The sequence below is a fragment of the Rhinolophus hipposideros genome, assembly GCF_964194185.1.
Source record: "Rhinolophus hipposideros genome assembly, chromosome: 4".
NCBI lineage: Eukaryota > Metazoa > Chordata > Mammalia > Chiroptera > Rhinolophidae > Rhinolophus > Rhinolophus hipposideros.
The window spans coordinates 9,589,171-9,605,444 of NC_138050.1; the positions used below are offsets into that span (position 1 = coordinate 9,589,171).

The 16,274-nt window shown below is 40.7% G+C and overlaps 1 protein-coding gene across 8 annotated transcripts in view; it reads right to left on the reverse strand.

Annotated features, from left to right (window-relative positions):
• The window catches only part of TNFRSF19 (TNF receptor superfamily member 19), an 86,148-nt gene that overhangs the window by 39,990 nt on the left and 29,884 nt on the right, over positions 1 to 16,274 (reverse strand). For all 8 annotated transcript variants that reach the window (XM_081047123.1, XM_081047122.1, XM_081047118.1 and 5 more), the window contains exons 4-5: positions 14,360 to 14,538; positions 8,408 to 8,493 (exon numbers count right to left, since the gene is read on the reverse strand). In XM_081047123.1, coding sequence (XP_080903249.1) covers positions 8,408 to 8,493; positions 14,360 to 14,538 — 265 coding nt within the window. The remainder of the gene's footprint in view (positions 1 to 8,407; positions 8,494 to 14,359; positions 14,539 to 16,274) is intronic.

A 16,274-nucleotide genomic window follows, 5' to 3' on the forward strand; every position in this document is an offset into this window, starting at 1 on the left:
GAGGGCTAAGTAAAGATAAACATTTGAAATAGCCGAACAAGCATCCAAAGCACACTTTTTTTCTTTAAAGAGCTCAAGACATTTAAACTGTCCAGCTTATTTTTTCAACATCCTTCGAAAAGGAGGACCTTGCTATAAACAAATGTTCAACATATTTTCAGATAACAGTTGTTTACCCCGATAAGCAAATAAGCTTAAAAAAGGATTATGTTTAGTGGAAATCATTCTGAAATAAATCACAACAGTTTTCTGCTGTCTTAAAAAGACTACAAGGAATTTGTAATCTGATCATCCTCCCCCACCCCTTTTTTTGTGTCCGGAATAATAATGAGAACTATAATTATCGTACTGAGTGGTATTAGAGAGGAAACCTCAGGGGTCAGTCATTAGGACGTATGGGTCGGGTCTGTTTGCTCAACACTAAATGGCACAAAATTACAGTGTGTTTGGAGTTCCTGTGGCTGCTTTTTGCAGTATTTCTGACCCCTCCCTGATGGACTGTAGGCTGCCTTTTCACTTCTTGCTGCATCCATCTCTGCCTCTATTAGCTTCTTCCCTCTCTTCTCAGTCCCTTCACCAGGGCTGTTTGGTTTGGCAGAGACAGCTTTCCAATAAAAAATAAATGGATTCCACGGGAGGGCTTAAAAGGCATTCCTCTCAGTAGAGCGCTCCAGTGCCTGGATTCTGCAGGGAGACCTTTCTTTGGTTTCCACAGAAGCCACCTTTGACTACCCCTACTCTAGATTTGTTTTTCAATAACATAATGAAATCGCATTATACTGACAGAAAGAAAGGGTGATGTAAAGGACAAGCAGGGAGCTTTAGAGAGTGGAAGGAAGAGGAGAGCAACAGTGCCTTAAACCAACAAATAAATGAGGGAAAACAGAGGGAATCTCTGCTTCCAAAGTCAGCGGGAGGGCTGGCTTTCTTTGCAATCTGTCCGCCACAAGCCTTGGGCTGTTTTCTCTTTGATCTCAATGGCCCCACCCTGAAAGTTTAACAGGAAAGAGCTTCATTGTTAAGACTTCTCTTTGTGAAGTCCCCCATCTCTCCTGCCTTAGCCATTTGTGCAGGGTGCACACTAGCACTCATCTTGTTCCTGAAACTGTCCCCAAAGTGAGGCTCCATTAACACAGGCCATGGCAGCAGTCTCCTGGCTGGACACTTAGGAGTTTTGGCCTGGGGACCACAGACTACTTGAAAACCTCCAGTAAATGGAACCCTTAATTAGCACATACTGGCTTTGTGGACCTTTCCTGAGAAGATCCAGTAAGCCCTTGGGAAAGCTGGCACACCAAATATTAGCAAAATCATCAGAAGAACTCTGCTGCAGAAACAAAAAGCATACAAAGATACAATCAAAATCATATAATTTCCCTAAAGCAAACATAAAATCCTTTTGGATTCTATGTGTCTCTTCTGCATCCCGTTAGACAGGCATTCACTGTGGCCAGATGCAGTAGGAGTTGAAATACCCAGGATGCAGAGCTCGGCTGCTGGGACACCACCAGGAATTGGTTCAACCCCAGGAGCTGAGCTGGTGAAACCGCTCAGGTGAGCTCAAGTGACCTGGTAATTCACCTCCTCCTCCCACCCCCCCATTCCCCTACCTTCTCTTTCCTCCTGTAATGAAAACCTGAGAAGTCCTGTTGGTACTGATTTCAAAACACTCCCAATTTATTTTCTTTTAAATTTGTTTTTGTTTTCTCTAAAAGAGGCATTTACCAGGTACCCTGACTTAAAAATAATTTAGCATTGCATGTCAAGAGACAAAAATATTAATACCTTTGGACCCATAAACACATTTGTGGGCATCAATTCAGTAGTGTGTAAATACGGAAAGATGCCCACAGAGAGATGTGAATAGCAGCAATATGGGTAATGTAATAGGCAGCCTTAAACCCCACTGTCATCCAAATACCTGTATCGGGGTGTCCAAACTTTTTTCAACGTTTTTCACCAAGGGCCATATGCGGTAAAATACACAAACAGACGGGCCACTCACTCGAGGTGAAGTACGTATTGCCTTACCTGGTTTATTTAAGTAAACTAAATACATTTTTGGAATTTGCTGCGAACCAATTAACAATGGATTGCGGGCCATAGTTGGCCTGCGGGCCACAGTTTGGACACCCCTGACCTATATGATACTTTACTCAAAAACATCATTAAAATAATGCTGAGAATAGTACGTTAAAAAAGAAATTACATCTTAGGTGGAAAAAAGATACAAAATAGTATGTACAGCATAATTACATCTATTTTTTTTAAAAAGATCAGTGGTATAGATAGAAAAAAGAAAATCATCAAAATGCTATATTTTGTTTTGTATGCTCTGATGTTGGAAATGTTTTATTACAGTGTTCTACTTTTTCTACTAAACTTTAAAAATTACTTTGAATGAGCAAATATTTCTTTTAAACGCTTATTTGGAAATTACTTTGATTCCCTACTTAAAAGATATTTTAGGCTTCGTTTGGAAAACAATCACTTTTTAATAATGTGGCTTATTACTTACTGGTGCAGAGACCTGCAGTTTTAAGCCATGTAAAATTCCTAAATAATTTCAGGTCAATAGAGCTGCTTTTCTTTCTTCCCCCACACAGCTACTTATCTGATCTCTTATCTCTTTGGAATCACGTGGCTTGTTTTACAAAGCCCCCAAGAACAAAGCAAACATCTAGGTTAAACACACTGAAATAAAGCTGGACTCGGGTGAAAACCCCTTTGAATTTTTTCAAAACCATTTGTTCCAACCACAGTATTTGTTCCACATTAAGTAAACATTGCTAAAAGAAATCATACAAAATCTGCATTTCTTATCAGACCCAGGGCAGAATATAGTTCTTCTAAAATTTCTTGTGTGTTTTCCCTATTTCTCTTGAATGCTGTAAATGGGCTCCCGTTGGTAGGAGGTAAAGCTACAAGGAGGAGCAAAGCCTGAAGCAGGGTTTTCTACCTACTTTTAGTTACCTGCAATTTACAGCGATGTCACTAATCAACCCTGTGCTCCATGCCAACCAGTCGTTCTCACAAGTCAATGCTGTTAAGTGACTGACAAAGAGGGTATAGGTGGACTAATTAATTATATTCACACACATCCATTATTATTTGGGTGGGTGGGTGAGGGAGCTGAAAGTTTACGCTGGTTGGGCACGGGGCATTGAGGCCTTGCGCAATGGGACAGAGAGAGGAGACCAGCCTAAGTAGGGTCTCTTCAGCCTGGTAGTCCAGCCATTCGAGTAACAAACATGAAAACCCACTGCAGACCCTTGCTAGGTACCCTCCGTTGCTCACCCACCAGTGGAGGTAAAGGACCAGCAAGACAAACATCAAAACCAGCTGCATCATGAGATCCTCCCTGTATGGGACCACTCCCAAGCACGTCGTCCACAGAGCACACCTGGCCAGGTGGGGCCAAGGCACGCAGGGCAGATGCAGCCATCATCTGGAAGAGGGCAGGCCAGCAGGCAGTCATCCCGGAGCTCACTCTGTGGCAGGTATGCTTCTGCAGAGTATTTCGTTCAGCTCTCTGTAAGGCCTGCCAATGGGGTATGACCATCCCATTTTCCAAGGAATAAATGGAGGTTCAAAGTGGTGAGAGGATTTGCCCAGCGTCTCACTGTCAGCACACGGCAGAGCCTAGATGTGAATCTGAAACTTCTAGCAACAGGTCCCACACTGTGTTCTGCTCTACTCTACTGCCTCCGCTAGACGCCCAATTTTTCAGGACTTCTTAAAACTGGGTCAATATAAAGAGTCAGAGGGATAGAAACGTCTTTCTTGGTTTTGCAATCACTTTACAAGGAATACAGGTTTACCCTACAAAGAGAGAAACTTACATTTAGACACACTATTACAAATTTGAGCTGTAGAGAACCCGTTTTGTTACCTAATGGCTGAGGTTTCCTCCATCTCCTATTATGCCACTTCCTGTGGAATGAGACACACACGCAGTGCTAGCTCACTGCTATCATTTGAATCATTGCCTCTGCTGAATCCCTGGGCAGTCACTTGGTCCTTTCTCAAGACAGCAAGTGCCCCCAAATGCCAGGAAATAAGATTCCACATCCAAGATGCATTATATGGTAGACGGAGTGAAGGGAGCCAACAGACTGGACACCTGCCCATTGGTAGACGCTGTCCCAGGAGACTTACACATATTGACTATTCAGTACTTACAACAACCTTAGCAGGTGTCACCCCATTTTACAGGGACAAAGCCTAATGCTCAGGGAGTTAGTTACGTAAGTCACTCAGCCACTCGGCCAAAGTTACACCAGCCATAGACAGGAATGGACTTTGGGTGGCCCTTTGGAGAGTTGACAGATACAATAGGAAGTTTTCAGTCTTGTGTTTTCTGTTAAGTTGCTACTTTGGTTTGCCTCAGGTATTATAGAAATATAAGAATATGTATTACATTCATTTAAAATTATTCTTGTGTGATTAACACAGACAGTCATCCTTTTTAAAGACCTGTCTGTAGCTTGTTATATGCTGCACATTTAGGTACAACTAGTGTATGTCCTGGGGCCGCTTCAGAGGTGGGCTGAGTCATCCCCATGGCAAAAGCCCCTCCACATGTTACATAAGGAGCAAACAATGCTTTACTCTGACCACAGACGTCACCTTGGATGCTACTGGGAAACCCACTATTTTCTCTAATCAGCTTGTGTCCCACTCTCTGTCATGAGAACCTCTTCCAGCCTCTGAGGTCCTCGGCTCCGGCTTCCCCAGGCATACCACGGTGCTTCCTCTGTCACACACACAGAAGCCTTGTATACGAGCCCCTCGCCCCCACCGCTAACGCCGATGGGCCCCACGCCCTCCTTGCCTGGTGACCCCAGGAAGTTGCTCCTCCCTCCTCCCAGAGAAGACCAACCCAACACCTGTGCTTTGAGATCTTTCTCCTACAAACCCTCCATGTCTGGTCATTCTTTTGTTCTTTCATATAAAAGAATCGACCTCTTTCAACTAGATCCTTCCCTTCAACCTGCAAACATGCAGATGTGTCTCTCAACTGAAACATGAAGTAAAACAATGCCCCTCCCTTGCCTGCCCACTCCGTGTGTCACCTTCACAGGCAAACATCTGCAGAGAACTGTCTATAATCATCTCCATTCTCCCCTTACAGTAACTTCTTGTTTCAGTATAATCTGGCTTCTATTTCCGTTACTCAGTAAAATGGTTCTTGTCAATGTCACCACAGACCTCCAGGGTGAAAAGGACATTTCCAGCATCAATTGACTCAACTTGCACAGGGCGTCCAGTGCTGCAGGATATTACACTCTCCTGCTCTCTCCCAATTTCTCTGGCCGCTGTGTTTAGTCTCCTTTTCAGACTCATCCTCCTCTAAATGATCCTTTAAATCCAGCTCCAAAGCCTTCCCCAAAGCTCCTACGTCATTACCCAGTATACAGCCCTAGAGCGCCATGGATCCTTCCAGATGTGGGACTGAGCAGTCACAATTCCGCCTCTGTGTGTCGCATCTGAACACTGTTGAACTTGGAGTAGTTATTTGACAACTTCCTACTACACTGTACCCTCCATGAAGACAAGGACGGGGACCTATCTGTCCTTCACGGTGTGTGCCTGCCACTCAAATATTTGTTTAGCAGGTGGACGGAAATGGCTCTACCTCAAAGGACAATGGTATTTAATTACACCAATCAGGGTCTCTCCTTCAGGACCGTGAAAGAGAAGTACAGACCAGCGCAGTCCATTGAAAGTATGAGGGGAAAGCAGGAAACATAAAGAGAGGCTTGCAGGCTGAGCAAGTGGCTGTGTGACGCTGACAAGGGGCCCCTCCTGCTTCCAGGGGGCCATGGCTTCCAGGCTCCAGGGCTGCCTGGGGTCCCCAGTAAGGGCCACCCCTGCGTTCTGGGAAATTCCAGCCTCTCTCACTAGCACCTGTACCCTTGAAACAAATGCCAGTACTTGAGGTAGTTTGAGTGGCGTCCCTTTCTCCTAGCTAACTACTAAGAGTCCAAATAATACAGGAGCTCCTCCTGGGAGAAAAATCACTGAAGAAGCAGTTTTTTTGTGGATAAGTTGAAAAGCCCAAAGTAGAAGAAATGAAAACATAAGGCGTCTTACATAATTTCCCCCAAAGACGTCAAGATCTCTTTTGAGGAGATTAGTTGTGTTCTGGAATTACTCCCAAGAACTGTTGCCAAAGGCAGCAAATTTCCCTTCACAGAGATAAGGATTAGCGCTCGCTAAAGACCACCAGACTGTTGTTTCATGATTTGAAAGGCCATTAGCTGTGCACACTGCATTTCTGACTTTTAAAAATAATTCATTTGTCTTTGCTTCCTAAAAAGTTTCATATACGGGGAAATATATCTGTAAATGTAAGGTAAACTAGTTAATTTTCTTTTCAAATTATATTAATAACTTAATGAGGGCTTTACAAGGCATTAAAAGTTGAATGTGAAATCTATGTTTAAAGGATAATTTATGATGTCCAAACTTCACCAGATCCCCAAAGGCAAAAAAATTCCCATGCCTCAGACCTGTGACTAGATTATATTAAATTTAAGCCCAATAAATTAAACAGGAAAGAAAAAAAAAACAAAAACGAGTACTTTCCAACTCTAACCTGGGCAATACCAATTACTTGACTACCTCTTTTATGGTAGTTGGGGATAAAGAGCATAATCTTTGCCTTCTAGACAAAATAATGGCTGAGCTGATCCATGGGCAAGACCAGGCTGCTGCCCCTGTTTTAACTGGAAGAAGACATGGCAATTTATGGATTGTGCAGCAGAAAGAGGCTCTTTCAGGATCTTCTCTATGTTAGATCTTTAGAGTTTTCATTAAATGATGAACATTAAAACAAACAATGTAACAAAAAGTCAACAAGCAGTAGATGACATCAGCCAACAGAGTACAGATTAGATAGTTTGGTTTTCCTTTGGGAGATAGTAGAGTATGGAAAGAGTACACTATTTGGAGTGAGAGAGACTTGGGTTTGAATAATGTCTGCCAATTACCAGCCATCAATGGAAAGCTATTAACCTCTCTGGACCTGGTGTCCTCAAAGACAAATGTGGGCTGATGATGGGATACTGAGAAAATAAAGTAAAACATATCATTTCTCTATGGTGACTAATACTTAACAGGCATTCAATGTTGCATTTGTTAACTGCAATGAATTATTTGGTGAATGTTTGCATAGTATAAAAATGAGGGTCAAAATACATTTCTATAAAAGAGTGCAAATTTTTTTTTTCTTTTGATTTTCTGTTACTTCAAGTGAAGAATAGAAAGTAACGCATTTTGGTAATGGACATGATAACATGAACTGCAAAATTCCATGATGTTCTTGGAGACAGAAAGACTATGTGACGTTATCAAATAATGCAATACCTTTCAATTAGTTCAGAGGGAGCTTTTGTCACAGAAAGGAGCAATAGGACCAATCCCATGCATTGAAAATTACATCAAAACAACCCCCAAATTTAAACATCGATAATCAAAGTCCCCCCAGGAAGGCATGAGCTACCTATGCATGGACAGGTCCCTCCTTACTCCTCTGCCCGGACCGCCTGTGTCTTGTGTACAGTGAAGCACAGCTCACTAAAGCCCTCTCAGTAAAGCCTGGCATGCCCTGGGCATACCAGGGGGGCCACCTGCAAGATGTCTTTCCTGGCCCAACAACCATGGGCTTTCATCGGCCAGATTTATATGTATGATTAAGAAGAGTGATGAGCCGCTCTTCTTCCCATTCAAGATCAATGCAGGTTTGTAAAACTTGTAACAAATACCTTTTATGTCTAAGGGAAAAAGTACTGTCAAAAAGATTAACTAATATTAATACAAAGAGGAAAGGCACAATTTTCTCATTTACAGTTATAGTCCCAGCCCATAATGGGTTTTCTCTTGTTTATGTGTTAAATGAGAAAAATAGAGGAGTGAACAAAATGAACTAAGATTCCATTTAACAATTTGTTGATTAGGACAGGTGATTCAAGGAGAGGCAGGTCTCTGGAGTGGCAGAGAAGGCACTGCATGACAGTGTCCGGGGACTAAGACGGGAAAACACGGGAATTCGTGGGGCCATGGTGCAGAGAAATTATGCATTAGGATTTGGACCACCTAGTTAATTGGAGTTGCCTGAATTACATATCTAGAATGAAAGATAAGAGTTTGAATGGAGCACAGCAGCAGCAAAGTGTATTTCACTTTGAGATTCAAATCAATGGACACAGTTTGCTGACTGAGGCATACAACAAAAGAGCTTTCTGTCCTGCTGGAAGCTTGATAAAAGAGTGCACACTGTAAGACCATAGCAGAGAAAGATTTTGCTCCATTTCCCAACTGAACAAAGGTTTTTTTTTGTTTGTTTTTTTTTTAAAAAAAAGGCCAAGAGCCCTTCTGATGTGTTTGTATGGAGTTCACTCACAGTGCGGTTCGTAAGGGGGAGGTGGGTCTCCACAAGGTACACACTCCATGTCTTGAAAACCAACAAGTTTTGTCTTCCTATAAAATCTACAAGAGAAAAGAAAATAATCCTCGTTAGCTCTTTCATCTAAGCTCACAGTTGCACTGAACAGATTTATGTCATAAAGTACTGGCAGTCTCCATTACCAGTTCTATTGTTTAAAAAAGAAAAGTTTCTCAAAGGCTTAAATAGTATCTTAGACAGACATGCTTAGAAAGCCTCCTGAGCATGTAGTGAACACTTAAGAAATACCAATTCCACAAAACATAACTTTGTAGATTCTACTCGGCCTCACTTTTTCTATGTTGAGGTGGGGGTGCTGGTGAGAGAATAGGAAATCAATTTAAATGATGCCGTATAAATAAAGCGCTAGTTTTTAGTTTTTCACATTTGAAATTCAGAGACCGAAAAAGTCAAGCAAACCATAAAAGCAATGGAAAAATGTAGCAGGACACTTATACAATCTTGATAGGGGGACATATTTCTAGGCATGACAAGAGACCCAGGGGCTAGAATGGAAGAGATGATCAGTTTTGAAAACACACACACACACACACACACACACACACACACACACACTATGAAAGACACATGAAGAGCAAAAACAAAGCATCATCAACATAGTGGGCAAAAGAAAATTGAGAAATGGTCCTAATCATAGTATTGTCTATAACTTAAGTCTATAACATTAAACTTAAAAATCATTGTGGTGAAAGTGGAAAAACAGGCAAGGAACTTTAATTTCCAAAAGAATAAATTTTCATAATTTTTAATTTTCATAATTAAAACAAAAAAGAATGATACGATTAATTTTTAATTTAACATTAAAATGTTTGACCTCATTTCTAATCAAGTAAATATAAATTGAAATGACAATATACCATTTTTACTTAAAAAATTGAGAAAGTGTTGGTGTGAACATAGACAAATAGGTAGGTGTCTATATTACCAGTGGGAATATAAATTGCTACTTGTAGGAGAGCAATTTAGCAATATGTCATCAGAGTTCAACAAAATACTTTACATCCTTCACCCAATAATTTCATGTTTTGTAATGTATCCTAAAGAAGTAATCAGGTGGGTGAAGTTGTAGGTATAAAGATGCAATCACAGTATTGTTTTTAACAGAAACAAAAGCCAACGAGGCATAATCCCAATATCCTACAGTGATTGTGACTAACTACAGCAGACCGAAGGCAAAGGAATCCAACATGACCTTTTGAAACAATGATGCAGATCGATCGCACATCATTTTTACTCATGAAATATCATTAAGTGAAAAATAAGAAGTGTGAATAACATAATTAAATTTTGTACAAACATGTTTGGTATAGATTCTTTCAGATCATTTGCCAATGCAGCTAAAAAATATTTATGTGTATATATTTGCATTGACAAAAATGGTAAGGATGTTATATACCAAATATTAACAGTGATTATTCCTACATGGTGAGAATTCAAGCAATTTTCTTTTATATAGAAAACTTCAAACTTTTCTATGACAAAAATACTGATAATGGAGAATAAATTTATGACAAAAATAGTGATAATGGTGAATAAATTTACAGATCAAATCTATGGAGGATAGGTAGAAGCAGTTATTCTGTGAAATTGGACAATGTAGTAACAAATCTGTATGCTATGATTGAAGCAAAATTTGCATTTGAAACCAGGTAAGTTATCTCAAATGGCCAATACCTTCCTATTTGCTCAATAGTCCATTTTCATTTGACTATGAAAATCTGTCCAAATGATTGTAATATGATGATTTTCAACCAAATTTTATTTAAAGATATTTATTTTGGAATTTATAAAGTCAGAATAAAAGAACAAAAATTGGAGGATTCACACTTCAAAATATATTACAAAGCTATAGTAATGAATGCAGTGTGGTACTGGCATAAAGAGAGACTTGCAGACCAATGGGACAGAAGAGAGCTTAGAAGTAAACCCTCAAGCATATGGTCAAATGATCTTTGACCAGGGAACAGAGATATTTAATGGGGAACAGGGTAGTCTCTTCAACAAATAGTGCTAGTAAAACTGGATAACCACACGCAAAAGAATGAAGTACAACCCTTGTCTTAAACCATATATAAAAATTAATTCAAAACAAATTGAAGACCTAAATGAAAGACCCAAAACTATAACATTCCTGGAAGAAAACATACGAGAAAAGCCTCACGACATTAAATTTGGCAAAAATTCTTTGGATGTGACACCAGAAGGCAATCAAAAGGCATATATGAAACAGGCAACAAAAGAAAAAGTAGGTAAGTTAGACTACATTGATCTTAAAACTTGTGCATCAAAGGATACAGTCAATGTATGCTTACATCCAAACTCATTGGCGGTGTATACATTAAATATGTACAGCTTTCACAAGTCAGTCACACCTCAATGAAGTTAAAAAAAAGTAAGTCACACTAAAAAAAGTTTTAAATTATAATAAAATAATAATTCCTTGATGATTAAAAATCAAAGATACAATCGACAGTGAAGGGCAACCTGCAATATGGAAGAAAATATTTGCAAATATATTCTAAGCTGGATGAGCAGTTTTAAAACACTCTGGAAGATCTGGGTAAAATTCACTATATAATTATTGCCTGCCTCATACATTCATGCTGGCTTAGAAAGGATGTAATTTTAAACTAATCATATAAATAAACTATGAAACATCATTCAAATGTCTACTCATTTCTAACTTTCCCACATCTAAGCATTTATTTAAAGAATGAGCAAACATTGTAGAAATGAAAGCAGTCGGCTCAGATGACAACAAGGGAGGTTAAGCTGTGGGAGCTCCCGGGAGACGTACCCACTCACACTCCAGCAGCACACCTCCTGGGTTCCGTCTTTGTAAAACTAGGTCCCCGTGTCCTGCGCTTTTCCCCACGCCCTCTGGGCACTGCCCACCTCAGCCCTACCCCTCAAGAGAGGCATAAGGTGGACATTACCTCTTGTGGACCTCCCCTTCTCCCTGCCCCCAGATGAAGAGAGCAGACATGCACGGACACGCTTTCAGCAAAATTGTGGAACAGGAACAATAAAAATGTGTCAGATGTTCAGTGTGTGTTCTTGAATAGATTTGTACAAGATCAAAACTCTGGGTGATGTTATTCGTAGGTATCAGTGTCTTCTGAGATTATAGACCATTACTTTTTTATGAAACAACAGATTTATTGACATATAATTCGCAAACCATAGAATCCATCCATTTAAAATATATAATTAAGTGGTCTTCAGTATATTCACAGAGTTGTGTAACCATCAGCACAATCAATTTTAGAACATTTTCATCATGCCAAAAAAGAAACTCCGTACCCTTTGGCAATCGCACTGCGCCCCACCCCATTCTCCCCGACCCTCCCAACCCCCAGCCCTAGACAACCGCTGTATTTACTTTGTCTTGATAACTGCCTATTCCAGACATTTCATACAATGGGATCATGCAATAGGTGGTGGTCTTTTGTCACTGGCTTCTTTCACGTAGCACAATCTTTTCTAGCTTCATCCATTTTGTAGCACGCATCAGTCATTCATTCCTTTTTAATGCTGAATAAAATTCCAATGTTTAAATACACTCCATTTTGTTTGTCCATTCATCAGTTGATGAACATTTGGGTTGTTTCCACTTTTGACTACTATGAATAATGCTGCTATGAACATTTGTGTACAAGTTTTTGTATGGATATGTTTTCCGTTCTCTTGGTTACATACCTAAGAGCAGAACTGCCAGCTCACATGGTAACTAACTCTATGTTTAACTGTTGAGGAACTGCCAGACTGTTTTCCAAAGTGGCTGCACCATTCTACATTCCCTCCAACAGTGTATAAGGGGCCCAATTTCTCTGCATTTTCCCCACCACTTGTTATTGTCTGTCATTTTGGTTATAGCCATCCTAGTGGATGTGAAGTACCCATATGTGGTTTTACTTGGCCTTTCCCTGATGGCTAATGACATTGAGCATTTTTTTCACGTGCTTATTGGCCATTTGTATATCTCCTTTGGAGAAATGTCTACTCAAATCCTTTGCCCATATTTTAATTGGGCTATTTGCCTTTTTATTATTGAGTTGTAGGAGTTCTTTATATATTCTAGGTAAGATAACCCCTTATCCCATATATAATTTACAAATAGTTGCTTTAATTCCATGGGTTGCCTTGTCATTTCCTGGAGGGTAGCCTTTGAAGCAGAAAAGACTTGAATTTCCATGACGTCCACTCCAGCTCCTTTTGTCTTTGGGTGCTTGTGCTTTTGCTGTTAGACCACTGCTTCTTGCACCTATTTCAGTGTTGAGTCATTGCACAGGCCATGCGTGACCCTCAGGCTATGTCCTACCCTGCTTCTGCCCTTCAGGCCCAGAGCTTTCTCTCCCCCTCTCGCCTCAACCAGAGCCCCAGAATTAGCACTGTGCCATTTGGTCAAAAGCACCCTGGTCCTGTGGTCATGTCCTGGTCGAGTCCAATCACCGTTCTTACAGATTCTGCAGTGACTTAGACTCCTGGATGTGGCCCCAGGCAAGTCCCACCACGAACTGGCTCAGTGACCTTGCCTGACTAACCTGCAACCTGGATAAGGCTCACCTTCATTTTTAAAACACTGTGAACAGTACAGAACATAACTCATGTAAAGGGCTTAGCCAAGTGCCTGGTGCGTTCTAAATAATAAACGTTTGCTGCTCCTGTAGTGCTGTTATTTCTGGTTGTTTTATGTCAGCAATAAAGAAAGCGTGCTTTCCACAGCTCCAGGAATTCTGGCTCCTCTCTCTTCTGTCTTTGGTTGGTAACACAGGCTGCACTCTGCACCCATGAAAGTATCCTGATATTCTGCCTGGTCACCCTCCCTTCTTTCCTCGGGCAGTAATGCCTCTCACTCCCATGCCACCAGATAAGCCAAGCAGGTGTATCTGGCATATCTGTCCAATGGTTACCTAGGAGGACTAAAAATTTTAAAATTCCTCCTCTCCACCTGGCATAGTTGGAGTCTCCTTTCTTTCCACTGTCTGGGTTCATTTTCAATGTGCGCATTTAAGCTGTTCACCCTTCACACATGCGCACTCCCTCCCACCCTCTCTTCTGCTTTACTCTTCCCTTTTCCTGAAGATAACCCTAGCAGCTTCTTAAAAACACCAGGTTCATGTGCACCTTAGGGCCTGTCTCTAACGGTTCCCTGTGTCCCAGGGCTCTTCCTCCACACATCTGCTCGGCTACCTGCCTTATCTCCTTCAAGTCTGCTCAGACCTCTCCTTTCCAGTAATGCCTACACTCTAATTCTGCAACCTGCCTATGCCCCTTAGCTGCTCCAGGTTTTCTTTTTTCCATAGAAATCACCATCTGCTGCCTTTCTGAATAATTCACTTCTCTAAGATTTACTGTTTAGATATTTTTTTAAAACTTATTAGAATATAACTTCCACCTGGGTAGGGATCTTTGCCTCCTGACCTAAGCAATGCCTAGCTTTACCTAAAGCAATGCCTTGTGGCTGCTGGACAAATATCTGTTGAAAGGACTGAATGGTTGTGATTTGCATGTTCCTGATTCCCAGTGAGGATGAATCTCTTCCTATGATCACGCGGCCATACGTGTTTCTCTTCTGCAAATTGCCTGTTCATTCTTTTGTCCATTTATCCATGTTTTCTTTTCTATTGATTTGTAGAAACTCTTTAGATTTTCGCGACACCGATCCTTTGTTAGTACCTTATTCCTTTTATTTATAACCAGCGCCTGTCACGGTGTATGGCACAGGCACGGAGAATCTAGTGGTGACTGTTGAGATGCAAAGTCACGAACACTCAATAAATGTGTTTGGGTTAATATCAGTGTGCATTCACGTTTGGAAGGGAAGAAGAGAAAGGCCTGCGTGAACATAATTGAATAATTACGAGGGAGAGAAATCATCCAACGTACCCTGGCAGGCAGTCCCCGCAGACGGCATCACTGGTGACAGAGCAGTTTGCCTTCTGGAAGCGGTTCACCACCCCACAGGCCAGGCACGGCTTGCATTTCTGAAAGCCCCAGTCCTCCTTGAACCTGTGCGGCCGGCATGTCACACACTGGGCATCCTCCCCGTAGCCAAAGCCACATTCCTGCGGGGATTAACAGGCAATAGAAAGCTATTCAGACGTTGCAAGCGTGAAAAAGGAAAGACGCCGGGATAAAAGGAAGACCTGGTCTAGTAATTAAGAAGTGCCGGCCTTCCTAGAGACAAAGGCAGCTCTCTCAGCAAGTTCAAATGCGCCTCCCACTGCTAATAATCTCTCTTACGATATACTTAGTCATCCACTTTATTCAAGAAGCCACGAGCATTTGAATAAGAAAGATTCTCCAGGACCCCCACTGCTGCATTATTGCAGCTTAGGGCAGAATTATGGCAATTTCTTCTTTTCTAATTAAGCCAGTCTTGTGAATGTTCAGTAACTAAAGTCAGGGAAACATTCAGACATGTAGTCACTTATTGAGGCAGAAAATAAGTACTTCGCTATCAACGATGGTATTTTAGAAAAAGAGGATAACTAATGAAAAATTTCATAAGCATACAAGCCCGGAAGTCTCTCCAGTTAGCACCTGAAATGGTAGCAGTTTGATGTTGTCCGATAGTAGGAAGATTCTTACATATCTGTTATTAATAAAGGAACACTATAGTCTTGTTCGGATAAAACTGTGTGGTACTATAGGTCTTCAGCTTCTCTGGATTTGGATGTCACAATACAGGATTGTTTTCCAAGGATGGGCAAGACTAATGGCTCTTTGACCCATGTTATGATCCTTTCCATAAGTTTAGGAACTAAAATAAATGATAGCAGATCACATAATGTAATTATAACGCAACCAAGAAAAGAATGATGCAGATTGTGTGTTCATGATAGTTTAAAAAATAAGTTCTAATATAGCATTAGAAGCACGATCCCAATTTTCACCAAACATTAATAATGAGTACTAACATTTATTGAGTGCTTACTCTATGCCAGGAACTTTTGACACATTATCTCATTAATTCATACTCATTCCCAACGAGAACAGCACTATCATTATTCCCATTTCATGGATGGAAGTATGGAACTTCCCAAAAGGTACCACATTTCCCCAAAAATAAGACCTAGCTAGACAATCAGCTGTAATGCGTCTTTTGGAGCAAAAACTTAATATAAGACCCAGTATTATATTAATTATATTATATTATATTACATAAGACTGGGTCTTATAGTAAAATAAGACCGGTCTTATATAAATTTTCTCCAAAAGATGCATTAGAGCTGATTGTCCGGCTAGGTTTTATTTTCGGGGAAACACGGTATGTACATTAACCAAGGTGACAAAGCTAATGTTGGGATCAGGATTCGAACCTACACAGTTTAATTCCAGACTCAGACTTCACACCACGACACTGTATGGTCTGTCAGGTATCGGATATGTACATAGGAAAATGTCTCAAAGATTACATATCAAATATTAACACTGGTTATCCATACTTTGTTATGGTTTCTATAGAACACTGGCCATTAAAAAAAAAAGAAGAGCAGACTGCAGCATAAGAACTGCAAGAAGGGCATGTATGCCGAGAGCATGCGGAGTAAACCCACAAACGTGCCTGGATACACAGAGGGAGGAAGGCTCAAACCAACCTCCCCCAACCCCCAGGCCTCAGTCTCTCATCTGTAAACTACAGACGCCAGAATGCAAATCCCAGGTAGTTCAAAATTCCCATTTTCCTACACATTTTTTATATTTTAATTTCTTCATCTATATTTATATTCACGGTCAACTAAACAATACTTATTGGCCCCAAATTAATTGAAAACGAACAAAAAGGACAGTATTCCCT